This window comes from Protomyctophum parallelum, assembly GCF_964188405.1.
Source record: "Protomyctophum parallelum genome assembly, chromosome: 13".
NCBI classification, from domain to species: domain Eukaryota; kingdom Metazoa; phylum Chordata; class Actinopteri; order Myctophiformes; family Myctophidae; genus Protomyctophum; species Protomyctophum parallelum.
Window position 1 is genome coordinate 47978303 of NC_139708.1, and position 15064 is coordinate 47993366.

Below are 15064 nucleotides of genomic sequence, written 5' to 3' on the forward strand. Positions count from 1 at the left end.
GTATGTGTGTGAACCCCATGTACAGTAACAGTATGACCCCCTTTCCACCGGGTTGGTTCCCAATGGGAACCCCATGTGTACAGTATATGTGTGTGGCAGCAATATGGTTTTATTGCCTGCATAAATAAACTAGGGCCGGGACTAATTGCGATTAATTTAGATTAATTAACTACAGAAAAATTAATCGCGATTAACTTACAGATAAATTAATCTCACCTTTTTTCTTCACCGCGGAACGTTTCTCACTGGGCGCTTTTCTATAGTACTGAAAACTGGAAATAATAAAAAGTCACCCCATTTTGTGTTGCCTAGAACTGGAGGTCTGACAAAAAACAGTAACAATATGAAGTAAGTACAGCTTTGTGATGTCACTGAGATGTACTTGTTACTGTTACTATTTTTTTTTCAGACCTCCAGTTCTAGTCAACACAGAATGGGGTGACTTTTTATTATTAATTCCACAACAGGTATATTAATGATAGTAAAATGTTGAAAATGAGTGGTATCCTGTAGTCACTATTCATTGATTCACTGGGATACCAAAAAACATTAAAAAAAAATGGTTTCTCGCTGTTCTCGGGTTGAATATTGAGATGCGATTAAAATGCGATTAATCTAGATTAATTAATCGCAAAGCCTCTGATTAATTAGATTAATTTTTTTAATCGAGTCCCAGCTCTAAAATAAACGCACTCATCCGCTCTCTCTCTCTCTCTCTCCTCTGATTTCCTCCACAGGACGGCATTCAGTATGAGGTGCGGCGGTACGACGCCGCCAAATACATGACGATATACTCCGAGGGGCGGAACTTCGACCAGGTGACCGGAGAGCTGGTCAGGAGGCTGCTCATGTACGTGGGCGGGAGCAACAAGACCCAGGAGGACGGGGTGGACTGTGGTAAGTAGGGCTGACCTCGATTAGTCGAATAGTCGACTAATCGATCGGAACGGGTCTCAGTCGACTGACCACTTCTTAGTCGACTGAGCAAAAAAGAAAAAAAAATCTTTTTATTTATTTTTATTTTTTGCCCCAAAAAATTGTAGGCCTATATAAAAATACAATATTTACAAAAATATACAAAAATATTGTATTATTCCACTAGGTCTGTGGGGGACATAAACACATTTGAACATTCTGACTGTTCAAATCTCCAATGTGCATCTGGAGTGTGTCTGCCTGTGTGGCAATGTGCCACTGCCTGTGACTTGAATCGCACAGTGTGCTGGCCTGATAGACTCCAGAATCTCAATCTCACCTGCTGTGCTCAATCTGGCTAATGACAAGCTCTCAGTTGTTAAAAAAAAAGATTTGAACAGTCAGAATGTTCAAATGTGTTTATGTCCCCCACAGACCTAGTGGAATAATACAATATTTTTGTATATTTTTGTAAATATTGTATTTTTATATACATTTTTTTTTTTTTTTTTTTTGCTTAGTCGACTATTAGTCGACTAACAGCAAATTTATTCATCTATCAGTCGACTATACAAATCCTTAGTCAGGGACAGCCCTAGTGGTAAGACAGAGAGGTCACCAAAGGTCACGCCGTGTCCACCCATAAAGTAATTAAACGATAGAGAACGAACTGGAGCGTTATAGCCCCGCCCACCCGCTATATATTCAGTTCAATAGAAGTTGCTCAGTGGCGTTTTGAAGCACCCGGAAGACTGCACGGAAGTGCAATTATAACTCAACTCAACTATTTTTCAATAGCTAAAGTATAACATAATGCTTTAAAACACCAAAAGGGTGTTCCTTGCCCCCAAAATGGGTTAATGCAATGAAGACATTGTCAGAGAAAGCCAGTCAGACGGTCATACATCGTAACACTAATAGAACATGAAAACTAACAGGGCTTGTATCTGTCAGCTGATAAATAACATGACAATTTAATGACTAATTAGTAACTGGTCTTGCACGCACTGTGCACACATTCTGTGTCCACAGAGGTGTCATGTTGAGTCAACCTGTTGACCTGAGTCACCCATGTTGAGTATTATTGAACTACTGCCTTAGGCCTCTTTTCCACTATGGGGTGGAACGAGAACCAGAACTAGAACTTTCCAGATCCCAGAACTACCAGGAACCTGTGAAGTTCCAGAACCAAGTTCTGCTTCTGTTTCCATACGTTTCCAAGAACCTGATAAGTCTGCCACCCCCTCCCCCACAACCCCTATTCCCCCAATGCTGAGTAGCTTGGCCGGCAGGGACCCCTGGTTATTATTCAACAGTCGTGGAAAGTGGAAAGTATGTATACAGTATAGTATTGTATTTAAATACATTTCAGCCATTTGAAAATAGACTTGTAGAGCTTGTAGATTGTCTATTTTCAAATGTATTTGTTTTATTGTACAGCCACATGCCACAGCTGTCACATATATTTCATATACATAATACAATACTGTATATATGCACATACTGTAGTGTATATGGATATGGCATATATGCAGCATACATTCTGCATATAGGCTATATTTGCCGATAGGGATTTCCTTTCCATGTGGGGAGTAGGAAAACAGTAAAACACACGTTTTAAATGCATTAGACCAGTTGTTCTCCAACCTTTACCTGTCTACAATATTTTGCTTAAACTGCAAGAGAAGAAAATATCTCGTATAGCTCATATGATGCTAAATGATAACCCACCTTTTGAATATAGCATTTAACATGAGTGTGGGTTGCAGACTGAACAAACTGTGCCATAACATCCAGTCCAGTTGTAATGTCAATATCAAGAAATGTGCAAATACAAATAATTTAACCGTTGTGCTAGTTTAATTTAATTCTTCCAATGTGTAGTATTGTGTACAGCACATTTCTAGTAATGATGTGCCTAATGCCTTGCCCTGAAAAAGGAAAAAAAGGTATAGTGTAGACACCACTGTCCGTGTATGAAACAATAGACTCTACTAATCTCCAGTAGCTTTAGCCTCTTAATCCTGTGCGTCTGTTCTTACCATTTAGAATAGAGCGCGTGCGTGCGCGCACACACACACACACACACACACACACACACACACACACACACACACACACACCCCTCTCTCAGCAGTTAGCCTATAGCTGTTAGCTGTAGAACAACTGCAAGCAAACAACTCGTCACGACAGCTTTATGGCTCTCTCTCTCTCCCTCACGCACACACACACACACACGCTCTGTCTCTCCCTCTCTCGTGGCCTCTGTGCTTTTACAGGTTATTTTTCTGTGTGTCCGCTGTGTCGCACTTAGGAGTTTAAACTGTGCGGTGTTGTGTTGTGTGGCTGTGCGGTGTTGTGTTGTGTGGCTGTGCGGTGTTGTGTTGTGTGGCTGTGCGGTGTGCGCTTCTCCTCACTCGACACTCTGGTCCCCTCAGTGCTGTCACCTCAGCAGCGCTGCTGGCCCCGCCCATAGGTTCCCAGAACTCAGTGTCAGTACTACCTCAAAAGCAGGGCCGAAAAAAGGTTCTGAAAACATGGTCTGAAACCGTGCCGTACCGCTCTGTGCGCTGTGGAAACAAACCCAGAACTAAAAAAAATAGGTTCAGGTTCTGGAAAGTTCTGGTTCCACCTTTCTAGTGGAAAAGGGGCCTTAGTTGACCTTCTAAAAAAACAACGCTAATTATTGCTCCAAATGGAGCTGCATGTGTACCGTATTGAAGTTTAGAAATATTATATGATATGATATAGTACTTTATTGTCAGTTCACACTGAAATTTGTCTTGCGACACAGCAGCCAAGTATGCAGAAACACATATACAAAACACAAAGAACAAGACAATTTACATACATAAAGACATGAGCAATATCCACCGCTTAGATTATCCTGTGGCTACTACATCTCCTGATTAAGCCTCAAGGCCGACTGGTAGACAAAGGACCTCTTAGGTCTGACCTTATTGTATGCTGGTACACCATATCTCCTTCCTGAAGGTAGCAACCTATATTCTCCATACAACACATGCTTAGTATTAGAGGTGATATTCCTTACTAACCTTAGGATGCTGTTATCATATGTGGATGTATAAAGTTTCTGAAGTTGTTGTCCAACAATCTTTGAACAAATGTTCAGTTGTTGCAGCAGTTGTGACTTTAGGCTATGCAGATCTTCATAGCCATATACCGTATCTGGAGAATTTATATGACTGCAGATTTTGTTATAATGCAATATATTATATATATATTCGATAAAACCGACAAAATTGCTAAAGGTTAACTTCTCCCAATACTGTATATCCCCACACCAATGCCACACAATGACTATAGACCATGTCAAACTCAAGGCCCGGGGGCCAAATCAGGCCCGTGAATGAATTATCTTTGGGATGATATTTAATTAGTATTAGAACTGGCCCTCTGGTATACTGCACGGACCACCATAATACTACAAGTCCCACAATGCACTGCGAGTGCATTGTCACGTATCCAGGGCCCGCAAGCGCAAGCATGCGTCTTCTCTTCACTATTGATCAGCAGTGAAAGTATATCACTTGTGGTCAACTTTCAGCTATACCCCTCTCCCCAAAAATGGCCCGTCTGTTGAAACACAGTCCGGCCCTCGACTTGTACCAATTTCTTTATTTTGGCCCGCTGTGTATTTGAGTTTGACATCCCTGCTATAGACTCATTTACACACTAGGGCTGACCTCGATTAGTCGAATAGTCGACTAATCGATCGGAACGGGTCTCAGTCGACTGACTTCTTTTTTTTTGCCCCAATTTTTTTTATATAAAAATACAATATTTACAAAAATATACAAAAATATTGTATTATTCCACTAGGTCTGTGGGGGACATAAACACATTTGAACATTCTGACTGTTCAAATCTCCAATGTGCATCTGGAGTGTGTCTGCCTGTGTGGCAATGTGCCACTGCCTGTGACTTGAATCGCACAGTGTGCTGGCCTGATAGACTCCAGAATCTCAATCTCACCTGCTGTGCTCAATCCGGCTCAACAACTGAATGTTCAAATGTGTTTATGTCCCCCACAGACCTAGTGGAATAATACAATATTTTTGTATATTTTTGTAAATATTGTATTTTTATATACATTCTTTTTTTTTTTTTGCTTAGTCGACTATTAGTCGACTAACAGCTAATTTATTCATCTATCAGTCGACTATACAAATCATTAGTCGGGGACAGCCCTACACACTACTCATCGGGAGAGCAAGAGCTTACAGTGTCCTTCCTCTCCTTCGATGCCGCCTCCCTCCTGGGTCCTTAAGGGTGTAGCGGTGGATGGACGTGTTTGGCCCGGCTGAACTCCCACTCCTGCTTCCAGGCTGCTGCCTGATAGCCTGGCTAATAAGCCAGACCCAATCAGCCGTTGGCAAAAAAACAAATTGCCTGCACGACGTGCGATTTGAGTCTGGCTTATTAGCCAGGCTGCAGCCATGGACAGACAGGCTGCAGCCATATGCCTCTGTAGACAGACTAGAGTTCTCATCGGGCCCGAAATTTGAAGCCCGGCCTGGCCCGGCCCTATAACTGGGTCAGCCCGAAGCCCGGCCCGGCCCTAAAAAATACCATAATGTTAGGCCCGAAGCCCTATAAAGCCCGACAAAGACAAAAAAGAACGGCACTTTAATGCATGGCCAGCGCAGCAGCACGCGCCGTCAGTGAACCACTGACGGCGCGTGCTGCTGCGCTGGCCATGCATTAAAGTGGCGTTCTTCTTTTTTCTTTCAGTGTGTGTCTGTGTGAGAGTGAGAACGGAGTTCAATGGACTTATCGCCGAAATAAAGGATTTATGTAGCTCACTGTTAATGTACCATTTCCATATCATTCTAATGGATTCCATTTCCAGTGGTGGTGACTGGTGAGTAGCTCCCCGTTTCCTCTGAAGTGAAGCTATGTCCAAGACCCCAAGTATCGTCCCCGTTCGGTGTCCAAAAGAACAAACATAGCCTACAAAGTTTATAAACCATCCATGCACCCGCTCATGGCGTGTCTCGACAGCTTAGAGATCTGTTATTTTAAATCGGGTACATATAACGAGGAGCCCCGCCGCACAGAGGGACGGCGGTTATAATACTAATCATTTTGTAAATCAAATAGCCTGTAGCCTGCAGTGGACTGTAACATTGCGTGGTCAGATCATACACTACAGAATGATATGGATCGGTTGGTGACTATATGACGTTGATTAGGCCTAATGATTAGGTTATTCATCGCAGCCAGCTGGGTTTAACGAGATGGCTCAGTGCAACTGTTTTTGTCATGTTGCAGTCTATCGTGTGATAATCCGATTGATTTATAAAACATTTAGCATTATGAACTGAAGCTCATTTGGTGCGCCGCAAAACAGAGGCCAGCCAGCGGTATAAACATTAAACAACCACCCCACCGTTCACTTCTCTCTGCCTGCGCAGTCAGTAATCCATTCCAAGCCCCCCCGCCTCCACTCCTCCGTCTTCCTCCTGTCACAAGTGAATCGCCATAGCGCAGCCCTCTTCATAATAAATACATACTTGTAGGCTATATAGCCTACACATTACACAAATAACAGAATTGCTATTTTTATTATAATAACATTTTTGAAAAAAGAAGAAAAATTAAAAATCACGGAAAATCACAGAGCCCGAGGCCCGGCCCTGGCCCGACTAATTAGCATATTTTTTGGGCCCGGCCCTAAAATGTCGGGCCGGGCCGGGCCGGGTCATGTTCGGGCAGAAAATGAGAACTCTAAGACAGACAGGTCCTCAAGGGATGGACCTGCATGAGCAGCTCTTGTGCCGTCTTGTTGTACGTACGGGTGGCGGGACTTATTTAGAGGCAGTTCTGTCGTGGTGGTGTCGTGTATTCGGGCTTTCCTTGCTACAAGTAAGACGCGCAAACGCGGGAAGCGAACGCAGCTCGTAAATGGCAATAACAATTAGAATAAATTACATACTTTTTTAAGGTTTTCTTTTTAAACTTAACTTTTTTGTGTTTTTTTAAGATTTTATTTTTAAGTTAAGTTTTTTGAAGTTTAAGTGTTTTTAAAGTTTTTTTTTGAAGTTAAGTTTTTTTGTGTTTTAAGTTTTTAAGATTTTATTTTGAAGTTAAGTTTTTTCTTTTTCATTTTAAGTTAAGTTTTTTTTTTAAGTTAAGACACACACACACACACACAGACATTCAGCCCTTGCTGTCATAGTTAGTGCTCACTGCGTTCGCAATCACTGCGTTCGCAATCACTGCGTTCGCAATAAGGCTAGGGTAGCGCTACGAGAGGATGCGCATCCTCTCGTAGGAGGCCGGCCGGGGCAATTCCTGCTAGTGCTGGCAGATGGAACATGGGGGTGGGCTTCAGGCAGCCGGTTATGGTCCGTAGAGCGCTGTTTGTGGCAACGCCAACCTTCCTGACATGTGGGCTTCTGCCCCGGGCTGGGGCACATCAGTACTCAGCTGGAGAACACCAGGCTGGGGCACAGACAGTACTCTCCACACAGGGCTTGTATGGAGAGATGCACCCTCTCAGCAGCACCACATTGAATCCCTGAATACTCCCACCTTGTGCTCAACATGAACATTAGGGATGGGAAACAAAATAACAATTTTAATATTTAATTGTATTATTATATATTACATCATTTAACAAATACTCAAATCTCTATGGGTAAAAACGAATGGGTTTTATCTAGCTGTGGCACCACTGCTATGCCCTACTCAGAGTAATCTAGTAAGAGAGTGGCGACACCAGCGTTGACTCACCATTGTAACAATGGAATGTGGAAGTGCTCATTCTGTCTCAACAGGATAGTTCCAGCCATAGGAGCAATGTTTGGAACTATAGCCCATAGGCACCCGCTTTGTCTCAATGGGATAGTTCCAGCCATAGGAGCAATGTTTGGAACTATATCCCATAGGCACCCGCTTTGTCTCAATGGGATAGTTCCAGCCATAGGAGCAATGTTTGGAACTATAGCCCATAGGCACCCACTTTGCGGTGAGATCAAAGCGTGTCGCTAACTCTCCTACTCTACACTCTGGCCAGGTGACACCATCTTCGGAGGTTTTCAGCTGTTACTTTCAATCGTGTGACGTCACATTCTCTTTCCGTTTAGGCACACCAGGGTCAATGTGGTCACTGGTTAGACATCGGTCATTATTACAATCAAGTAATCAACCAAACCGTGTACTATAAGACTATAGACATTAAGAGATGGAGTGCCTTGGCAGTTGCCACCATTTTGTTGTTCATGACTAGAGAGCATTCTTATGGCTTGGTTGAAGGCCAAGCCGTTTATAATTAGGGTTTTCATATATTTCTGTATCTATATGTCTGTTTCATCAGAAGTAGACTAATCACAGCACGTCCAGAATCAGCATTCGGCCATAATCAAACACAGCATGGCACAAGGAAATGACTTGTACATTGAAAGAGAAACTTGTGCTGCTATGCATATAACTTTAAATCTTTTAATTGCATCAACAGTCTTGTGGAAGCATATTCTTCTTAAAGGTGAAGTATTTATAAAGCGTTTAACTTCCAATAGTGGAAGTTAACCCATTTAGACGTCACCTTATAGCTTTTAATCACTTTAGTCATTATTTTAAACTTTATTGAAAAATAGCAGATCTACAAGCTCATTTATGTGGCAGTGTCACCAATATGCACCCTAATTCTATTCTACTCTGCTGCTGCTGCTTTTTCTTTTTCTTTCAACACCTCCATGTCAGGCAACGAAGCGATGGGTGTAGCTCCTCCCATCATCATGACAGTGTACCCGCGTGACGACGGGGTGTTGACCCGCCGATTGGCCGTGGGCATGAAGGTCCCCGCCCTCTTCCAGAAATGTCCTCCCACTCCCACGGACACCGCCATCAAGATCGAAGAGCGGCCTGGCATGACCGTCTATGTTCTGTGAGTGTGCTTTTGTGTTTTCAAGTATAGACTACTCAAGTAGGCTTAACCTAACCTGACGCTGCCAGATGAGGGCGGTATTGGGTAACCATGTTCTCCAACACAGCAATCATCTGGGATCTCTCAGGCAGTTGAGCTGACAAAAATCCGTTCCGTACCGGACCAATCAGCGTGAGCTAAGGGCGGGACATGGGCGAAACCGGATGTGAAGCTATATAGACACGTCAATATGATTGGTTGTGTTTGCACGCCCACACGGTGATAGACAGACGGTCCCATCCAATCATCTACCAAGTATCTTGAAAAAAAGGAACAGCCCCGTCATCGAATTTGCTTCCGCGATCCCAGATCCCAATAAGCTGTGAAACAAATTTGTGTAGCAAGCTTCTTGGATCTGGCAGCGTCAGGTTAGGCTTAACCCATTCTGACCTGAGATCAGATTCTAAAAATGTCTTCTACATCCTGACGGTTTTCCATTCTGACCTGAGATCAGATTCTAAAAAATGTCTTCTACATCCTGACAGTTTTCTGAAAAAGCTATCTTTCTATGTCAGTCGTTCTTCGATTTTTCAAAAATAGCAGACCTACAAGCTCGTAGCGCGCCACTCGGTGGCGCGCTATGAGCTTGTAGGTCTGCTATTTTTCAATAGCTAAAGCATAACACAATGCTAACACCAAAAGGGGTTCACGCCCAAAATGGGTTAATACATCCCATTTTGACAAACTGAAAGAGCCCTAGCACTGTGCACTAAACACTCAAACACTAACTTTATACACTTGATGCGGTTCTAATATGTAGGCCATCACATCCAAAATGGCACCGGCGGTAGCTATCGTGACGTCAGCCTTGCATTCCCTATTCAGTATTTATTTTAAGTCCGACGTCCTTTTGTAGTGCGACGTTACGTCCGGGTCCAAGTGGCACCAGCTCCCCTCCGCATCTCATTGTAAATAGAATATCTAAACGCGTGAATCTTTTTACAATGACGTTATTTTTTCTGAAAGGAAGCCATTGAGGGTTAAAATGGGTCTTAATGCTTCCAACTCGAGTAGAATTATTAATGTTTTGTATGTTGTGTCCATGACAAAGAAAATATATAATGTGAAGACAATAAAGACTATTATTATCAATATTATTGAAGGTGGTAACAGTCCATTTGCTCAGTACAATATTTCTGGGACATATTTAGAATGTGTGCAGGCTTGAGTATGTTGAATCTAGTTTGCTATTAATGAGGATTTAGTTGACACAATGAAATAAAATGGCGACAGGCAGACGGCCTGTCACAGCCAGATTTGGGAGAGCAGCAGCTTTGTTGTCGCGAGGAAAGCGGTAAAATGAGACTTTCATGGTTGTTTTCGTCTCAGATTTAGTCCGACGGAGCGTCACAGTATAACTCTATGGGGACACAAAAGCGACACAAAAGTAGGACCCAGAAGTATCTCTGGAGGGGGCGCTCGGCTAAAATACTGAATTGAATTCACTTCCTTCATTGTCTCCACCAGGCCGAAGGCATGGGGAGAGAGTATGTTTTGCACACTCTAATCTCTGGCACCGTTAACCCGGTCGATTCCAAATTATCCAGAACGGCCTGTTATAGCGCCACCAGGAGGCCGACTTTTTTATATTACTCCTCCAGATTCTGTCCAAGAAATCACGCAAATCGTTACACACTATCTCTATAGTCATGTGTTCAAGACGGATCTGTCCGATATTTCATATTCCATCCTAATTGGCTAACATTGGCTTTCAAAGTTTGCAGGATTGGCCCATTTTGAACAAAATGCCTCAAATCATGAACGCAGCGTGCAATCAAGACATTTAAAGACATACAGATATACACTATAGAAAAAAGGGGGGGTACTTTTACTTTTTTATAGGGGCCAGTTTCAAATTGCAAATCCGTAAGTGCTCTTTGAGAGCGGTTTGAAGGAGTCTAGGGATTCACATTTCATAACGGCTGTTGGTAGGGCGTTCCAATCTGGGGCGATAATTATATCCAGATATTGATAAATTAGCATGCGTAGAGTAAAGCAAAGTAAATATTGAATGTCCCAAAGGGGCAATTTGCTTTACATACACAGCAGCAGTCACAATGACAATGTAATCCATACACACATAATAAATATGTAAATACATTATGCAATACAATGCATGATACAAATACACACCATGGTCACGAATGACCAAGAGAAAAACAAGTTCAACTTGTCAAAATAGTCATCAGTGCCTCAGTACAGTAGATACATATGAGGGTCAATACAGGGGAAGGATGCAGTTGCAAGAACAATACCTGTTGTACTGTATGTGACACTTATTATACACAGAGTAGTCTCGCTTCCATCATACAGTCTGGACCAACGGAAGCTATAAAGCGGAAGTGGAGCATCCTCGCCACTTCCGTTTCGTCTTTACAGTCGTGCAACATTTATCTATATTTATTTATTTGGCGCTGCACTGTGGCGACAGGGACTTGGGCTACGCATGCGGGCCCTTTGTCTAAGACAAATTTCTTCCTCTGGAGACTAATAAAGTATATCTCTATATCTCTATCCTAATATAAATAGATAACATCTAAGCATATATAGCTTGTTGCTTAGCTTGTTGCTTAGCAGAAAAGGAAATAAAAAAATAAGCTCTAAAGATATTTTAAAATATATTTCCGTGAACAAAAATGGCAGCTTCCGTTACTCAGCTCATGGGGGCTGTAGTCCCAGACTCTATATAGCATTCCTTACTCAGCTCATGGGGCTATAGTTCCAGACTCTATATAGCATTCCTTACTCAGCTCATGGGGCTATAGTTCCAGACTCTATATAGCATTCCTTACTCAGCTCATGGGGGCTATAGTTCCAGACTCTATATAGCATTCCTTACTCAGCTCATGGGGCTATAGTCCCAGACTCTATATAGCATTCCTTACTCAGCTCATGGGGGCTATAGTTCCAGACTCTATATAGCATTCCTTACTCAGCTCATGGGGCTATAGTCCCAGACTATATATAGCATTCCTTACTCAGCTCATGGGGGCTATAGTCCCAGACTCTATATAGCATTCCTTACTCAGCTCATGGGGGCTATAGTTCCAGACTCTATATAGCATTCCTTACTCAGCTCATGGGGCTATAGTCCCAGACTCTATATAGCATTCCTTACTCAGCTCATGGGGCTATAGTCCCAGACTCTATATAGCATTCCTTACTCAGCTCATGGGGGCTGTAGTTCCAGACTCTATATAGCATTCCTTACTCAGCTCATGGGGCTATAGTTACAGACTCTATATAGCATTCCTTACTCAGCTCATGGGGGCTATAGTCCCAGACTCTATATAGCATTCCTTACTCAGCTCATGGGGGCTGTAGTCCCAGACTCTATATAGCATTCCTTACTCAGCTCATGGGGCTATAGTTCCAGACTCTATATAGCATTCCTTACTCAGCTCATGGGGGCTGTAGTTCCAGACTCTATATAGCATTCCTTACTCAGCTCATGGGGCTATAGTTCCAGACTCTATATAGCATTCCTTACTCAGCTCATGGGGGCTGTAGTTCCAGACTCTATATAGCATTCCTTACTCAGCTCATGGGGGCTATAGTTCCAGACTCTATATAGCATTCCTTACTCAGCTCATGGGGGCTGTAGTTCCAGACTCTATATAGCATTCCTTACTCAGCTCATGGGGCTATAGTTCCAGACTCTATATAGCATTCCTTACTCAGCTCATGGGGGCTGTAGTTCCAGACTCTATATAGCATTCCTTACTCAGCTCATGGGGGCTGTAGTTCCAGACTCTATATAGCATTCCTTACTCAGCTCATGGGGGCTGTAGTTCCAGACTCTATATAGCATTCCTTACTCAGCTCATGGGGGCTGTAGTTCCAGACTCTATATAGCATTCCTTACTCAGCTCATGGGGGCTGTAGTTCCAGACTCTATATAGCATTCCTTACTCAGCTCATGGGGGCTGTAGTTCCAGACTCTATATAGCATTCGGAGATTGTGGAATAGTTGTCTGGCTAGACTACTACTATACACAAAGGGACATGGTCACGCAAGAATAAAATACTGTCATTGTCACCTTTTAAACATTTACACAGGTTTATACTGTGGAATAAATAAATAAAACACAATGTGAGATGTCACTTCTACTCTGCCTCTGATTGGCCTCTGAACATATTCAACCACAAATTAGAGACAGACAAACAGCCTCAAACTGTTTATTTTAGTGGATACATGAAGAAAACAAAGTCAACATGGCAACCAGTTTGCTGCTTTAAAATGCGGTACTGATCTCTCAGCGCCACTGCCCCAAGCATGTAGTGTTGTTGTCAGTGGGAATAAACACAGAAGCACACCCAGAGGTAGAAGTGGACTAAGAAAGGGGAGTAGCCAAACCGACTTCTCCTGTTTCTACACAAAAAGGAGGTGGGTGCCCTTATAAATAAATATCCCCCTTTTGTTTTACCAAATGGGTGCCCAGGACTGATGACAGAGTTACTGTGTGGGGGAATTAGCATTTAGCAGACATCTCTCTTTCTCCCCCCTTCTTCCCCCCCCCCCCCACCCCACTCTCTCTCTCTCTCTAGCAGGCAACACTATCCCTCTCTCTGTTTCTAGCACAACAGCGCCACTTTTGCCCCTACTGGTACTCTAAACATTGGGACATAGTCAGTCACATAGTCACATAGGTTAGCCGGACATTGCTGTTCCTTGGGGTGGTTGGACCACTCAAAAAATACTAACCTGGTATCTTAAAGTCAAAGTCAAAAGTCAAAGTCATACGATTTGTCACACACGTTACCGCAGTTCTCCGCATTTGACCCATCTCTTGGAGTGGTGAGCCGCAGCCAAGGAGCGGTGAGCTGCAGCCGTGCCGCGCTCAGGAATCATTTGATTAGTAGATTTGACCCCCAATCCAACCCTTTGATGCTGAGTGCCAAGCAGGGAAGGCATTGGGTCCCATTTTTACAGTCTTTGGTTATGACCCGGCCGGGGATTGAAGTTGAACCCCGACCTCCCAGTTTCAGGGCGGACACTCTAACCACAAGGCCACTGTCTGATATCTTACTCCCTTACTCCCTGTTCACAGGAAGTTTCCTGGCTTTGCAGCCGAGGCCGACTACAGAGCGGAGGCCTTGCGTCTGAAGCAGACCCTGGGGGAGGGCGCCCCCTATCAGCGCAAGCAGTTCTTCTGCTGTACCTACGACCCGCCATTCAAACCATACGGTCGCCGCAATGAGGTGTGGTTTCTACAAGAAGAGCCGTAGACCGACGTCCATTATTACAGTATTATTCCCATCAGAATGACAGAATCCAATGTGATGCTGAGTTCCTCACTGAACCTCAATTGGCCCCTATACTCACCTGGTAGTCTTGTACATCTAGCACAACTGGACTGGTTTATAATAAGCAACGTGATGGCACCTTTTTGCGAGAGTTTTAAACTCTTGTAGTTTGTATTTGGAAAATGTCCCACTTTAAAAGAACTGACTCGGCAAGATTAAACGATAATGAAAAATAAACTACAATTGTGAGATTATAAAGTGAAATACTGTTCAGTCTAAGATGGAAGCTGGCCAGGCAGGCATTGTATTGCACTTGCTGCTGGAAAAGGGGATGTGTGGTAACTTAATATGACATGTACATACAGACTAATTTGCCCGGAACTAATGGTTTTGAGTAGTTAGGTATAACCTAGCCCAACAACCTTGGATGCCGTTGTTGATCCTATAGTGATAACAGTGGGTAATGATAACAGTGATAACAATGATAACAGTGGGTAATGCAAGGTAAGGAACCCGACATCCAGCTCTATATATAGTGCATTATTCATTATACTTCAAATTACGTAATGCTTATCCTTATGACTTCATAGACTCCTTGTAGCGCTCTTATTATACTTAACCCATTTAGGCCCGACGTCAAAATTAAAAAAACATTCCTGACAGTTCAGAAAAACCTATGTTTCTGTATCAGTGGTGCTCAATATTTCATGTCAAGGACACCAAAGATTATATGTAATTGGCCAATGACACCGATCTGAAAGTATGTTGTTCCAGTGACGACCCCCATGTAAGCAAAGATTTGAGTTAAAAACATTTGCTCTCAAAAGATCTGCGCCACATTTTCACGATTAAAGAAAAATAGCAGACCTACAAGTTCGAGCTTGTAGATCTGCTATTTTTCAATAGCTAAAGTATAACATAATGCTTTAAAACACCAAAAGGGGTTCCCGC

General features: G+C 43.0%; 2 protein-coding genes across 2 annotated transcripts in view; both read left to right on the plus strand.

Moving 5' to 3' along the window:
- The window catches only part of LOC310869167 (heme-binding protein 1-like), a 22781-nt gene extending 8616 nt beyond the window's left edge, over nt 1-14165 (plus strand). Inside the window, exons 2-4 of the mRNA XM_083779779.1 lie at nt 738-897; nt 8644-8827; nt 13918-14165. Of these exons, the coding sequence (XP_083635905.1) occupies nt 738-897; nt 8644-8827; nt 13918-14095 (522 nt within the window). The 3' untranslated portion in view covers nt 14096-14165. The remainder of the gene's footprint in view (nt 1-737; nt 898-8643; nt 8828-13917) is intronic.
- The window catches only part of LOC310869175 (histone H3.2), a gene marked incomplete at its 3' end in the record, with an annotated part of 214952 nt that overhangs the window by 46907 nt on the left and 152981 nt on the right, over nt 1-15064 (plus strand). The gene's annotated exons all lie outside the window — the stretch shown is intronic.